Source organism: Gallinula chloropus (genome assembly GCF_964237585.1).
Source record: "Gallinula chloropus genome assembly, chromosome: 19".
Lineage (NCBI taxonomy): Eukaryota > Metazoa > Chordata > Aves > Gruiformes > Rallidae > Gallinula > Gallinula chloropus.
In genome coordinates this window covers 11,849,822-11,865,610 of record NC_140104.1, presented here as the reverse complement: position 1 = coordinate 11,865,610, position 15,789 = coordinate 11,849,822, and the positions used below count along the sequence as shown (strand labels likewise).

General features: G+C 37.5%; 1 protein-coding gene across 1 annotated transcript; it reads right to left on the bottom strand.

The window, feature by feature from the left end:
• Nucleotides 1-1,429: 1,429 nt before the first annotated feature.
• Nucleotides 1,430-15,167, bottom strand: INPP5K (inositol polyphosphate-5-phosphatase K; the record flags this gene model as incomplete). The annotated part of the gene is made up of 13 exons (XM_084272864.1): nucleotides 1,430-1,956; nucleotides 2,959-3,063; nucleotides 4,095-4,178; nucleotides 4,712-4,849; nucleotides 5,101-5,293; nucleotides 7,005-7,031; nucleotides 7,601-7,710; nucleotides 8,255-8,366; nucleotides 10,310-10,482; nucleotides 10,812-10,928; nucleotides 13,786-13,894; nucleotides 14,588-14,695; nucleotides 14,893-15,167. The coding sequence occupies 13 exons, from the start codon at nucleotides 15,165-15,167 to the stop codon at nucleotides 1,858-1,860; spliced, it is 1,650 nt and encodes a 549-aa protein (XP_084128990.1). The 3' UTR covers nucleotides 1,430-1,857.
• Nucleotides 15,168-15,789: the final 622 nt, after the last annotated feature.

Sequence of the window (15,789 nt, the reverse complement as noted above, 5' to 3'; positions counted from 1 at the left end):
TTCCAAAGTGTAATAGGAATGTACAAACTGTAAACCTCAAGGCAGTTTTAATCCATGCAGTGAACACAGTATCCTCTTAACCTGCTGTCTCTACTTACAGCTGGAAATGGTTCCCAAGACCAAGCATTAAGCTGACATACAACTAACTAGAATTTGCAGGGACCACGTGTCCTTAAATCTCACACTGCAACTATCTAACCAGTTAACCTATGTTATAGTTTCCAGAGTATACAAGACACCCAGACACCAGAAGATTTTATACAGTGAATGATATAACTTATAAAATTAAAACAATTTTATCAAGGTGTTAATATTCTATCTCAAAAGAATCCTGAAAAAAATTAAGGCTTTGAGAAAAAGAGCAAAACAGAATCCATTCCTTTCTCAAGCAATATTCCAGCATAAACACCCCAACATCCTTTGCTTTGCTCTTCCACCTGAGCCAAATTCTCTCTTTTCCGTTTATAACCAACGTGACCGTGATTAGTAACTAACCTTACTTACCATACCCAGTAGGTAGCTCAAAGCTGCGTGTCTACAACTGGGGAGACTCACAAGTGCTCTTTTCTGGCACTGCAGTTTGACATTCTGTGGAATGTTGGTGCCTCTTCCAGTCTTTTCCAAACACCTCTGTTTCCTCATCAAGAAACAAGACTATTTCTGAAGCTAACTACCTTTCAGGTTTTTACATAACGTTTCTTATTTCATCTCCACCATCAATTGCACAGGATATGTTAAGGTTTAAGCACCTCTAGAAAAACAGAAGTTTTGCAGACCAATTGCTATAAATTGTAAATCTCTTTTTACAATTTTGGTAGTACATATTATGCCATAAAAAAGAACCTGTTCCACTAAAATTCCTCATTTATAATTCACATCGTATCTATATTAAGTAGCAGGATGGTATCAGGGAAGTACTTAAATTTGGCTTTAGCTTTCTAAATTCAGCATGACAATGGAAGACAATCGAGTTAGTATCGTGATCATCAGCTCTTTGCCAACAACTGTGCCATGAACTATGGTCTGCTCACCTATTCTAAAGCATTTTTCAAATTAAGCCATTTCTTTCAGACACTGTGGGATCTTGGTTAACTCTGAGGCACAGAGTAGTATAAAAGTGGTTTTATTTTACTTCTTTTTAAATCAGAGGAAGAAAAACTAGGCAAATTGCAAAATTTCTTTCAGAAAAGAAGAATAAATTAAAAATCAGGAAAAATGCATTTTAAGAAATGTATCTCAATCTTCAAAAATGAGAAATGGAAAATCCTACAGTTATCAGTAAGGCATGGAGAAAAGTGATCTACTATCAAAGGAGAATTTACACGCTCCACAGATTCTGCCTTCATATGAAGTGTTGCCACATGTGTTTCCCAAAAGGTAATTAGCTTACAGTTGGAACTCAAAATCTTAAAACAAGGTAACTAGCTGTATCTAATAAATAATTTTTTAAATAACTCATTTAAATTCAAAATTCAGAAACCAGTGACTAAGCGGTTATAGCGCAGTAAATGTGGTATCATAAATAAAACATCCTCTACAAAAAAGGAGCAAGACTAAAAAACTATTACAGATTGCAACCTAGGGGAAATCACTGGATTAGAAACAACCATCACCTTAAAACATACAGCATTCATTAGATGCTATTTTTATTGCTCTCATCCAGTAAGAAAGAGTTACTCTCCCCATAACAATAAAATATCTGTTTCCACAATAAATTACCTTCAAAGTTTCTGAACAATCCTACCTGTCTCACTTGCACTGTCTTACTCCATCTTCTAAGAGTAAAAGCTTATAATCACTAAGACATATAGAATCATCTGACTCCTGAATTAGGACCACTAATTGCCCTTTCTGCCTTCAGAACTCATCATGTGATTCCAGATTGTCAGGTTTCTGCATCCAACTGTTCTCCTCCTGTGTCAGATCTTTTTCTATTAATGTTCTGTTAGGCTGAATCTAGAAGAAAAAGCAGTTAAAAAAAGATTAACACATTCAGAACCGCTGTGTCGCTCTATACAATCATTACACTATTTCATAAAGGTGTCTTACATTCCTGCTAGAAATTAAGAAAATTGGAAGCGATGCACCTATGCAGTAATTATGAAATTAAAAATGTAGTAAAACCCCACAAAACTAACATTAAAAAAAGTGTCATGCAAAAAGAAAAGCATATGGTGTATTGTATCCACATCGAACTGACAACTACCCTGCAGAGTGTGGTAGATACTAAGCTCAGACAACACTCAGCAATATTTCTCACCAATATACAAAGAAAAATATGAAAAGCGTTGCCAAGATATCCCATCCATCCCAGTAACTCATCAGTGTGTCCCCTAAGGTAATGGAGTTCCAGAGTCTTGTGAAACCCCTTTATCCAACAATGCAGTGCTACCATTTCAATCATGCTACAACACATTAGCACAGTCATGACAGTATTTTGGCAGAAAGCGTTCATGTAAAAGCAGCAAAGCTCTGTGTAGGCTGCATCATCCTTTCAGAAATTAGGCAGAGAAGCCTGTTAAACAAATACTTCGGTTCCAGCTGTCCTATCTTTCCCAAATTCAAGTAACTAAGTATACAGGAAGCACTTCTGTGTAAACCTACCACAAAATGGAGCACAGAGTTCAATTACAATCTGTCAGAAACTTGGCAGAATTTGAGTTCTCATCTTTACAGAAACTAGGGATGTAACTGACAGAAGTTCCAAAACGAAAAGCTGAGAGAGAGAAAAACCTGCCTTATTTCATTACAACAACGTGTTGCTATAATAGCTACTCAGAGCACATCAGCAAATTCTTTTATGGGTTGTTAGCTAGGATGCATGCTTTTTGCAATCATTGCTGCTGCTACCTCCTCCAGGATGAACACAGCTGCACACACCTGTGTCCAAACACATATGAAAATGAAAGGAAAAAAATAAATTGCATCAACATTAGGCAAAGCTTTCAAATCCGTTACCTGGAAAGGCTGGCTGACGCCAACTATTGACTGCAAATTATTGCTATAATAACAAAGCAAAAATTCTCCTCCCATGTCAGGTATTTCTGCAGCACTCATGTAAACCTGTGAACAAGAGCGAGAATAGGCAATGTGTGACTTCCACAGAGCTTACCAAAAAATGCAGTCTATGCGACTCAGGACACCATAAAATTCAGTATTACTATTTACAAGGAAGCTTTCAAATGTAAGCTAAAAAGGATGAAGACAGAAATAACCACCTCTGTTTTGTACTATCCTGAAGTTCCTAAACTGCAGCCGATGGTATCGTGCTAAAACAATGTTCATAGTGCTTAGATTTTTAAGCTTAGTGACAGGGAGAAATGATACCAGAGAAATGTTGATATTCAGAATACTGATACAATACAATCTGGGCTCTTGTTGTAAACCTGATGCTACCTTAAAACATCTCTAACCATAAATAACTGCTTTCCCTCGTTGTCTGGAAAATCTCATCCATCCTTCCACCAACTGCGTCTCCAAAATGAAATTTGAATTCCCCTTCGAACAGTAAAATAACTCTGGAAGCAGATCATCTGTATTCAAAATATTTACATCATTTGAGGTAATCACTACTAGAAAGTTACGTAACAGATGGCAGTTTTTAGAGAGGGAACAAAACACTAGCCAAAATGAAGAAAAGTCTAAGAAACTCTTATCTGTAGCTCTTTTAGATATGTGGAACTAACTGTGTTAGTAACATTAGGTTATTATAACTATAATGAAAATCATACAATAAATATTTAGGATACATTGAGCAACTTTGACAATCAGATGGAAAAATGGCCAGTTACTTATTTCAGTAGCAGACACAGACTAAAATATAAAATGACAGTACTTTTTAATACACTGAGAAGTCACTGCAGGAATAAATTGCTTTTTCATCAATCCCCTTAAACAATACGATTACACTTCAGAAGGTGTGCTAGACTACCTGAAAATTGATAAAAATTAGGAGGAGGTTTTTAAACAATAATACCCCTCCCCATTAGCTTCGACTGGGAAAGATGATACAGAACTCACAAGAGGAAGGGGATATGGAACAAAGAATGCTAATCTATGGAAAACTACATCAGAAAGAAATATAATTAGCTCACTTGTTTACTGTCTTTGTTAAAAGAAATTTCATCATCTTCTACCCAAGCATAAGTAACATAGTCGTTCACATGCCTGAAAGTCACCTGCAAAGAAAGATGCAAATCATCAGCTTTCCTAAGGAAACAAAAACAATACTACACAACAAATTCAAAGTTGTGAGAAAGATGTTTGCTACTTCACTGAAGTAATTAAAACACTTCCCTTTTAGGACCAAAGCATTTTTGGGCATGCACAAATCTTTTTGTTTCTGAGAGGGTGCAAGTGCTCTCTTCTCTCACCATTTTAACAACTTTCTTTTTTTTTCCTTTCTTTGCTGTATAAATCTTCTGAACCACAGATGTTAGAGGAGGACAATTCCTTTTCACAGCTTCTGCACCATTTTACTGAAATAATTCACCACATTATCTTAGCAGAGAATTTAAAAGGTGCAAAGGAGATCTCTTACTGTACAACTAAACTCTTGGCATACGGAAACTAAGGGCAATCAAGGATACACTGCTCTTTCACAGAATTCTGCACTAGCAAAAAATCACACTGCCACTGACAGAGACCATATTCTACCCCCTCCAGTCATATTCCCTATCTTCACTAGAGAGCTGTGACAAAGTAATATTACCTTGAAGAGTCCAATCCAGTCCCAAGCACTGCTTGGGAATTCAGGCACTGCGGAATAGCTGAGGAGAACATCGTGTTCTGCGCTCCACTCGCCCTCGGGATGCAGTGTGACCAATGGCTCTGATAGAAGGGGCTTCAACTAGACAAAAGAACAGACTTTAAAATCAGTCAAGAATGAAAGTCTCTCATTCTTTCAGTTATTTTTTTCAAGTTATCCTCTGCCATACCTGCTGCAAGACTCAACTGAATGGAAACGACCTAAAAGCAGTTTGCTGCCTTCACTGTCATCAGGACAAAACAGATTATGGCTACAAAGTTTAGAAAAGCAGCTTCTGTAAGGCAAGGTTTAAAACCACAAAATTTTTCTTAACAACATAACTGGGACAGCACCTCAAGTCCAAAAGTTCCTGTAACAGGTTTGTGATCGCTGATGCCATAGCTCATGTGACTGATATAGTTATTCAAAGTAACAGAAATTGTCTGTTCCTCTTCAGAGAATTCGCCTTCTTTTGATGCATGCTGGCAGAGATTTTTTACTCTCCAAAGAATTCTATCAGTCCATGCTGGCTTTCTTTTCTTCTCACTGCAAAAGCATAAGATAAGAGAGAAATGAGTGGAAAAACAGTTCTTTAAAGCTAAGAATACTGTGCAAAATCTACTCAAAGTTGAAAGACTGTAAGATACATATTAATAAAAGAAGGCAATCACATCCAAGCTTCATTTTACAGCTCTGTTCAATATGCTTTACAACCAAGGTTTCCTTAATTCGAATTCAACTCCATTTTCCACATGTAAGTTTCATAGGTTTCTGAGAGAGGAGTAAAATGAAGGGGAGAAGGGCATTTCAATGGGTTAGTTTGCTTCATACAGGAAATGATACTTTCTCCTAAACCCCTCCATAAAAACATGCAAGAAAATTGAAATAATACAGCAGCTGCCCCAAGCTTCAAGCATATAGTCATTCTGAGAAAAGGGGCATCAACTTAAAGAAGATGTAGAAAGAGACCGAATAACGGTTGGAATTATTCAAAACATTTGAGAACAAGGTTCTTTTAATGACAAAAAATGGACAAACTAAGGTAGCTTATACTGATCACAGGTGGTGCATCAATTAAGTTCCTCTAACTTGTACTACTCTGCATTTCAAGTCTGTTAGCTATTGCTGCCTCATAACAAAAGGCTTTAAAAATTCCAGAGTCAAGAAATTTGTGTCTGCAACCTGCAACTGTGCAATACATCAAACTGCAATTATAATTCAGAGTTTCCTTTTATACCATATCAATAACAACAGAAGACATGAGCCTTTCGTGGTTCTCTCTGTAGTGGGAGGAAGACTTAACAGCAACTCTCTGTATGGATGTATCACTTCAAATTGAAATGGAGAAAAGATCATACCCTATGGAAGAGGAATTAGAATGGACTGGATTGAATTATAAACGTTAATGAGCAGGATGTGTAAAGAAAACTGTCAGTTTATTAATTTCAAATATCCAAAACATAAAATGGAAATCCCATTTAATTTGGTATTCAACATACTTTTGCTTTACTCCTTCCCATACACAAGTCTGACTCACCTTTAATAAGGTGGAAAAATTTTAAATGACTAAGGGGCCACATCCCACTTACTCCAGTAATTATATAAACCGACAGAAATCTTTCTGAGCTGCCATATGTCTGCTCTGCTGTGCAAGAAAATATCAGAAGAACAGCTTAAGTTAATATACTCACTATTTTACAGAAAATGGAGTATTAGATGGGAAACAAAACCTCAAAATCCATATTGAAAAAGTATCAAAGATAACCAAATATTGTGTGCTTCATATAAAACACACTTCTCCAGGGTGTCTGTCGTGCGGTCTGCTGATCACCCCCGTCCAACCAAAACACCTCTGATGGCTTTAACAAGAGCTGACTGCACGCAGTATGCGTAAGCACGCTTTCTGTTCTTTAAATGAGCCAACACATATTATTAGCCCGTGAATCATTTGTAGAATGTCTAGGTTTGGATCATTCTAAGTATTTTTTGTCAACTGGATTTACTGCTGGTCCCGTTTTATCTCTTCACACTCAGTTAGGAAGCAAAACGTCGCAAGAATAAAGTTCCAATATTAGGTGCAACAGCAGAGTAGAAAACACTATAGCTTTCAGACAGGTTCAGAAAATCCCTGAAGAAAATCAGTTGTCATCTGATTTTCAAATATTTCACAAAAATCAAATCAAAAACTCGAGAAGGAGCATTGTTTTGATTCTGAAATATTGACAAGTCTATGAAATCCAGAAAGTTCTCTTCTTACTTAAACCAAAACAGGGACTTCTGCTCTCTGGAAATAAAGAACAAGATCAGTACAAAGCCCCCATTTGGACAGGAACTTATCCTTCTGTTGAAACATAAGACTAACACTTAACAACAAACTTTAGTGTCAGAGAAAAACTGTCAAAACTTAGCTACTCCATTTTTATCTTAACAGTAACTTAGAAAGACACATTCAGATTTAGTTTCATATACCAGCAGTGTCACATGGAATGCTTAAATAGAGAAGGAAAACAAAAAATTCAATTATTTGTTTTTCCTTTTCCTCATTTCTGAGAACCACTTTTAGTATTAAAGAACAAATAAGAAGTAGCTTAAACAAGTGCTGGTTTATTCTGTTAATTTAGTCTTTCCAAAAAGAAAGCTGGGCTGTTTCACTACTTCCTCATGCAATCATCAGACTCAGGCTTCTTCAGCCAGCAATATTCATTTATTCAGATCTGACCATTGAATGAAAACAACTCAACAGCCCCAGTTAACCAGTACTGTCAGGAAATTCCGGTTTGCTTCTTGATATTTAGTCAAGCACCACATTCCCTTTAATATTCTATGTCTAACGTCATCTTATTATGCTTTTACCTTGTATCATATACATCCGAATAAAGGTCAAACTTGTAGGTGGGTTTAAACTGTAGAGGGCCCTCTATGAAATCCTGAAGAAATGCTTCCTTCTTTTTTGCCATATTTAACTGCAGAAACAAAGAGTGACTTTTAAAGAATATGCTTAAAATTCAGAGCTTAAAGAGCAACTGGGAAAGGAGCTGAGAAAACATTTTCCAAATCGAATTTAATATCTCAGTCAGTACAACACATTTGGAAAAGTAAATTCAGGAGTGCTTCTTTGTTACTGCTAGAACTGCAGCAGTTCTACCTTAATTCCAAAATAACACTACCTTAAAAATCATTCTTGGGGAAAGAGAAAGGAGAAGAAATTAAGGTAAAGAACAATGCACAAGCCATGAAGTCCAAAGAAAGGTTCAAAACACAAGCACTGCAAATGCCTAAGAAACTAAACAAAAGCAGAAGTTGTTTGCCATTACTTGGGGCTTATGACTGAGAAACAAGAGCAAACAGCTAGATCTGTTCCACCTCACATCTATTCTGAACATGTGTTTTAACAGAAATTAGAAACTCAAGAGGTAAAGACAACTACCATGTTGTGTTTGTATGCATTTAAAAAAAAAAACCAGAAAATAAACAAACCAACTGCCCCAACAGATTAAGACAAGATACCTGGTCCTTTTCCCACAGCAGGTTGTAACGCTTGTTATTTATTGATTCTCGGACAAAATGTATGCCATAGTCTGCTATCCGGAAGTTCAGATCTCCAAACCAGAAGAGAACACTAAAAAAGCCCAGAAAACATTATGCTCATTAGGTGCTCTGATCACCTATGTTACCTTAATGTAAATGGTTTGAACACAAACATTAAGTAGTTATAAATAAGCTTACACAGGGTTAACTCACTAGACAAAAAATTTACCATTTCAGTTCCCTTAAAGTAAGCCCCTTGTATTCTTGTCAGGGGTTCATTCCTGCCTGGCTACTAACTACTCCCAAGTCTCCCAATGACTTACATCTCTCTCTATTAGAGACATATTTAGAATTAAATTTTAACAGCAGGTAAAATAATTCATAAAATTTGTAACCTATACACCAGTTGGTTATGTTAATCCATGAATTCAGAGCTCTGGTTCAGCGCCTTGGGAGAATAAGGATACATATTGGGTGTTCCACAGTTATCATGACAGAAAATTGTTACAAAACATTGGAGTGTATTTTCAGCAGTGTTCTAGACATCAGGAAAGCCATCTTTTCAAGTAAATTAATTGCTCCTCTCAATGCTTTGTTCAGGGGTGGATACCTCAAACTTGATATTATGGAAACAAAATTCTTATTTTAATGCCATTTGTAATTTTTTCTTGGAAGATGACAGCAGGTGATTTGGTATGTGCCCATGCACATAACCAAGAAAAATAAACAGATTAAACTGACAGGGACAGTGTTAATTTTCTTCCTAGTGGGAATGCCCTGGATTTAGGATGAGAATAATGTTGATAACACACTGATTTTTAAGCTGTTGCCAAGCAGTCAAGGACTTCTCAGCTTCTCATACTAGCCTACCAAGAAGGTGGGGGCACACAAGAACCTGGAAGGACAACTGACCCAAAGTGGCCAAAGGGATGTTCCACACTATATGATGTCATGCTCCATATATAACTGGGGGTGTGGCTGGGAGGTGAGGTAACTTGGGAACTAGCTCTAGATGAGTATCAGCTTCAGGTGGTGAGAAATTGTGCTGTTCATCCCTTGTTTTGTGTTTTGTATTTTTTATAATTAGTTTTGTTACTGTTTTCTGTCCTATTAAACTGTCTTTATCTCAACTTACGAGTTTTACTTGTGGTTATTAATTCTCTCCTCACATGGTGGGGAGAGGGGATGGGCAGTGCAGTGAGCACAGAGCTGTGTGGCTGTTCTAGCTGCCTGCCAGGTTAAACCAGCCCACTGCAATATCAAACACTTACACTAAGGTAGAAAAAGTAATTAGTTAGAAACTTAAGTTATTGAAATTTTAACCTAGTTTTAATGAACTACTCATTAACAATTAAAGTGGTAGTACATACCTATTTTAGATTTATATGTCCTGGCAGTTTTACAGGTATTAAAAAAAATAAATTACCAAACTAAAATATTTTTCTTAGCCCTTTTCTAAGGGCTTCTCAACCCTTTTTTAAAGGGTTCTGATACCCTCTTTAGATTCCAGCACATGAAAACAATGGAACATACAAACAAGTCCTGCAGAATTAAGGAACAAGAGCTCAACTGGTGGCTCAAATCAAGTTTGGTTTGGGTTTTGTTTGTGAGACACCTGAGGGAAGTGTGATTCATATAGTTACAGAAATCACCCATCAAGGTTTAAAGGCTAAGAATCCCTCAGCCAGATACTAAAATTACAACACGAATAAAAATGGCCCAAAACATAACACAAAGCTCGTCAAAAAGGCTAAAGGATTTTTTAATATAAATGGGCTTAAGCTTCTAAAGCTCTCCAGCACAACACATGTGCAGTACATATGCTGACAAATTTAGTGTAATCCAAGACTGGAAGAGGTCTTGCAAAATAGACCTCAGGTTATCTTTTCCTCCTGGAATTCATGGTCAAAGCTGAACAGACATTTCAAATACAAAACAATGGATGAAAATTCCAAAGCCAAATTTTTTCAGTGCTTGAGTTTACCATGCAACGGATAAAAACAATACAAACAGAATAGGGTCTGAACAACTCACTCATGATCCAAGGTACTCGGAACATTCTCTCCTTCAAACTGCATTTCCAGAATTTTCTCAAAGTCATCTAATCGCTGCTCTGTGTTCTCCATGTGAGCTGGCAAGTGGCAGTTCATGAAACAAATTGTATGGCCATAGAGGGACATGCGAACAGTGACTCCTCCTTTGTTCCCCTGGTAAGGAAGATTAACATCATACTCTGAAGCTACAGTCAACACCTGCAAACCCAATTATTAACACCACCTACACATTTTTAAATCTTGACATTTAGATTGAGTGAATGCAGTTTCTTCCTATGTGAGGTGTTGCTTACCACCTAATAAACTGGTAAAATTATGATCTGTGCTGTGCAGTTGCAAATAAAGTTCAAACAAGTGAGCCTGCTTGTCAGTTCATTCATTTTTAAGTAAACCATACATCCTGTCTCCCACCATGTAACCATTTAGAGGCACACCACCACATGCATAAGTAACCAAGGCAATCGAGTCCCACACTTCCTTACCCAATATCCATACAGGCCTGTGCGTGTGTAGTGGGTGTGAATGTCTCGTATGAAAGGAAGGTGGACGTGCTTCACAAAGATCAGAAGTAGTAACCCCTGCATGCGAACGGAGGAGAGCTGAAAGAGACAGGGAAGAGGGCATGGTCATTTCCAGTGAGATATTCAGAACTCCTTGGTTTTAGCTAAAGAACACCACAGGGGAAGTCATGCAGTTCCCTGGCCAAGCCTGGCTTCAGTACTGTGACACAGTGAATGCAGACGCATTTCAGTCCCGTAAAGAACAGATGCTTAGGGTAGACTTGCACCTAAACAATTTGGATTAACCCCTCAACTAATTAACATTGGTTGTAACATTACACTACAAATCTGAAACTGACCTCAAAAATACATGTATTTACCCAAACAACTTTAAAGACCCTCCTTCTGCCTCCTATTTCTGCCTCTAAGCACCTTGTTCATGATGAACCAAACCTCTGATTTTTTACCTATTATCATGACAGTGCACACCTACAGGTCCTCCACAGGAGCAAGCTTTTCAAACTGAAACAACATTCAGCATATAACCACTCACTCTACATGCCATCAAAACATCTAAAAAGCACTGCAGTTACTCCTAGGCATTTGCAAAACCAGTGTGCTACAAACAGCCATAACTCTTACCTGCAATGCCCGTAAAAACTGATTTACCAAACACTTCCAAAGCAAAGCTGCTTAGGGAGAGTGTAAGACTGTTTAAGCTTTAAAATACTGGGAGGATTTTTTTGTGGCTTGGGGCTTTTTTGCATGTGTGTCAGTATAGTCTAACAAAGATGTTAATTAAAAATTTATGAACTTTAAAATGTTCCTAGCACAAGACAAAAAATTCATTTTAAGTGTTTGTTTTAATGATAATGATTTAATTTAAAGTTGAAATCCATTACTTGTAGTTCAATTTTATGCTGGATGAACTCAGAAAAAGACTAAAACTCTGATTTTAACAGTAACACTGACTATACAACTGCTGGAGAAGTGCACAAACTCAGCCCAAAATTTAAAACATAATTCCTCCTTTCTTTGCCCCCACATCTACACAGTTCTGAAATAATTTATTTCAGAATATGTGGTAATGTTTTCACTGTTCTTGAACCCAACACAATACTAAGCAGTGTACTGAAATGATGGATGTCAGTTACCAGATGGTGCCTAAATATTTGCATGTCTGATCAGACACTTGGTGTAACCAGTATTCTCCTTTCCATAATTATGTTCATGAGATAACAAGATCTTTGAGCACCTTTATTATTTGCTACAATTCATCCTGCTGTGGGCCAGCCCCCCCAGGTACTTCTCAAGATCCATATGAAACCTCTTCTCTCCGTTGGTCTTGAATATCAAAACACAATGGGTCATCCCCCCTCTGCTGGAACTAGCACTGGGTCCCACCAATATGTGGTGCCAAACCAAGCAAAGGCCTTTCATAGAGGGGATGGGATTCTGTTTATGGTGAAAGGAATGACCCCAAACAACCTAACCCTCTGAAAATGGACCCAAAGTCTCAGGGATGACAACCACCACTCTAGGCCAACCCTTGTCATAGGTCAGCAAGGAAAGGGTAACTGTTCCTCTCCTCAGTCAACTTCCCAGATAAGTCCTAGCACAAGCTCTCCTCACTGCCTGTTTTGATTTTGACCTGGCCTGACAGTACCTTCTTGTTACTAGAGCTAATCAAGTCCTGATGAAAACCATTAGGTGGCAGCATCCATTCATTAGTGTGTCCAAAATGCCACATTTATAAATTAGAATTCAAAATCAACCATGCACACCATCAGGAATTCTTTTTAACTGTCTGTATTCAAGGCCTGAATGTCAGCCTGCAGCCATAGCTTGAATGTTTAACAGCAATGACTTACACTAGAATGAATGATGGAGCTTTCTTGCTTTTTAGAATTACCAATGGGTCCTTTGTTTTGTTTAATTACAGTTAAAAGAATAGCACAACTACTGAGTCTGAGTAGCATGCAGATAATACAATTATCTCCCTGAAATAATGCTTGACTTAGTAAACCAATATAACACTCAAAAGGCTTTTAATATCTCTTTGCTAGAGAAGTTCAGGATATCCTATTTTTATTGTTTGCATTATTACAATAGCTAGTACTTTGGCTGCTCTTATGCCCTAAATATTACCAAAAATCTCATCAGTTAAACTACCATATAATGTTCTAGGTCTTCAGTCAAAAATGAAGTCCTCAGAAAAATACATGCAGCCACTAAAATCCTATTTTACATATATGCAAGTTCTTTCATCTATAAACAAGGGCTGGGAGGGAAGAAAAAGAAACCTTATCAATCTTAATGCCATTGCTTGGGACATTTATAGTGAAAGCAGGTACTTAAGCAGACTACATTAGAAGCATCACAATACATTTCCCAAATACTGCACAGAGCAAAAAAAATTTCTACAAACAAGAGAGAGATAGAAAAAATGTGGCCACAAGAAATATGCTGTTGAGTGTAATTTTATATTGCATTTAATTTTAAACAATCTTTATTGCTCTGTTCCTTGAGAATGTATTCTTTTTACAACAGGGGTATTCCTCTATTCATCACATAGTTCTGCAGCACTGACACAGGCCATTGCAGTATATCTGAACAACTTCTTGCTATACGTCATCTGAGCAAAAAAGCATCAAAACTGCCCAATTATTGCAAATGAGAAATGAAAAACTGTATGTTCAAGTTTTACTGCTAAAATTACAGACATTATTATTAACAGAGAAAAATTAAAATTGCTTTTATCAACAAACCAGGAAAACACACAAGTGTGATGAAGAACTGCTTCTAACATGCATGCATGTAGAAAGTGACTGGCACGTACAAACATCGCCATCAACTTATCTTTTATGGAGAGTTTGAGGGGAAAAAAAAGGCTGAATGAGCTGAGGAAGACATTTTCCTTCTCTGCTGTGGCAGGTGATAGATGTTAAACAATTACCTTGATATATCCCAATGGAGACAATACAGTCATGAAAAAAATGCTCCATGGATCATCGAATGCCAAGTCAGACAGAAAATTTGTGATTCTTGAGTTCACCTCCTGTAAACTGAATACATCAAGATTACTCACACTCTATCACATGGTTTTTGACAGAATTCATATAACGTGTTCAGAACACACACAACAGCCTAACAGACCTCCCTCAGCATGAAGTCAGAAATTTTCTGCTGTTCCATTTCTCATTTACATACAGTTTAACCTACCCAGAGGTCTAACACACCTAACACTGAGAAAAGCAAGGTTAAAGAAGCCTATATACACCTGAAGACAGAGTTTAAGACAATGCTAGACTCAAGGCATGTTATGACAAATAAGCTGGCTGTCAGGTCTTTAAAATTCTAAGAAAGTGTGGAAAACACAAGGGCAGATTGTGCCTAATAAGCTTTCACTAATTTCTTTAAAACATGCTGAATTCTGGATAACTTTCTTATCAAAATGAATACGCCTCTACATGACAGCAAAGAAAACAGCAGCCAACAATTTTCTGTGTGTTTAGAAAAAAAGATAATTCTATATCTTATCACAAAACAACAGCAGAAAGGAAAGAAGATTCTCTTGCTATAAATCATCTCTGTTCTAAGTCACTAACTCTAGTCTTCACCTTCTGTTAGGAACAATGTTAAATCACCTCCTAGGCAGTGATTCTCATAACACAGTCCTCCCAACACAGACAGTAAGCTGTGGAGACTGAGCAGTTTTGCAATAAACTTACAAAGCAAGTTCCTTAATATATACTTACCCTATAACATACATATCCATAGTTGGGCCCAGTGAATCGAGCTGAAGTAAACTAGTGACATCGGGGGGTGGAGAAGCAGTGCCCACATTCCAGGTAACCAAGTGTAATCTACAAACAAACAAAAATCACAAAAAAAACCCCCAATAATAAATTTGAAATGGGAACAGGTAACACCATCTAATTCCCCCACAGAATTTCTACCTACAGAAAACAAAGATTTTCACTTTTCATCAATCTGAAATCTATTTATTAAGATAAAAACCCCACCAATCCCACAAAAGCAAATTAACTACAGGAAACAAAACCTGAATTCTTGCCACTTATCCTTCAGCTTTTTCCCCCAGATAAGGAAAGCTTCATCTAGAGTGCGAGAGACTTCTTCATGGATTTCATCATCCGAGCTGATGTCCTCCACACAAGCCATAAGCTGGGCTACACGTTGACGAAGCTGCAAGCGGCCACTGGACCCTGTGCTGCTGAAACTCGCAGAGCGGCTGCGGACGTTGTGCAGGCTTTCTAAATCGTTTAGGGAGAGGGCTGCTGAGTCTTGAAATGCATCTTCGCTACTGAAGGATGCCATTTGCTCAAAAGAAAAGAGTAACTACAACTCTGAAGGACTAGCCTATCAAAATCCTAAGTATAAATGGCTCAGGGTCTTTCAGATCAAGTTTTCTCTCATGTGAAATTCAGCATTGCTTCTAACACCAAAGGACAAACGTAGATGCAGCAACGCTGAAAAATACTGTAGCATTGCCACCACGCTCATGGGGTTGTTACAAAAGCTGCAGTCACATCCTACCCTCACACAGTGAGCTGTTTCCTCATAATAGATTTAACGTTCTTAATTCTATAAGCTCAAGATTTGGAAGAATTCATTGTTGATGTGAATCAATCATGTGCCTCCATCCGTAGGCTAGTAAAAATATAATCTCCCGCTCCCAAACATGCAAATACATAGTTCTGACCAAACCCAAGCAAACCTCATGCTCCTCTCAAGCAACATCAGAAACATTCACGTGCCACAGGACTTGTCTAGATTGTAATTTCAATGTCAGAGCATCTAAAAAGGGATTCACTTTACCATCGGTCCAGTTAAACCTCAGACTTCAAAAATAAGCCGTTAATTTTCCACCCATCTTGGTGACCCCTAAGGGCCTTATAAACACCGAGAGCAAATCCTACCAGTACACCCATTATTAGGG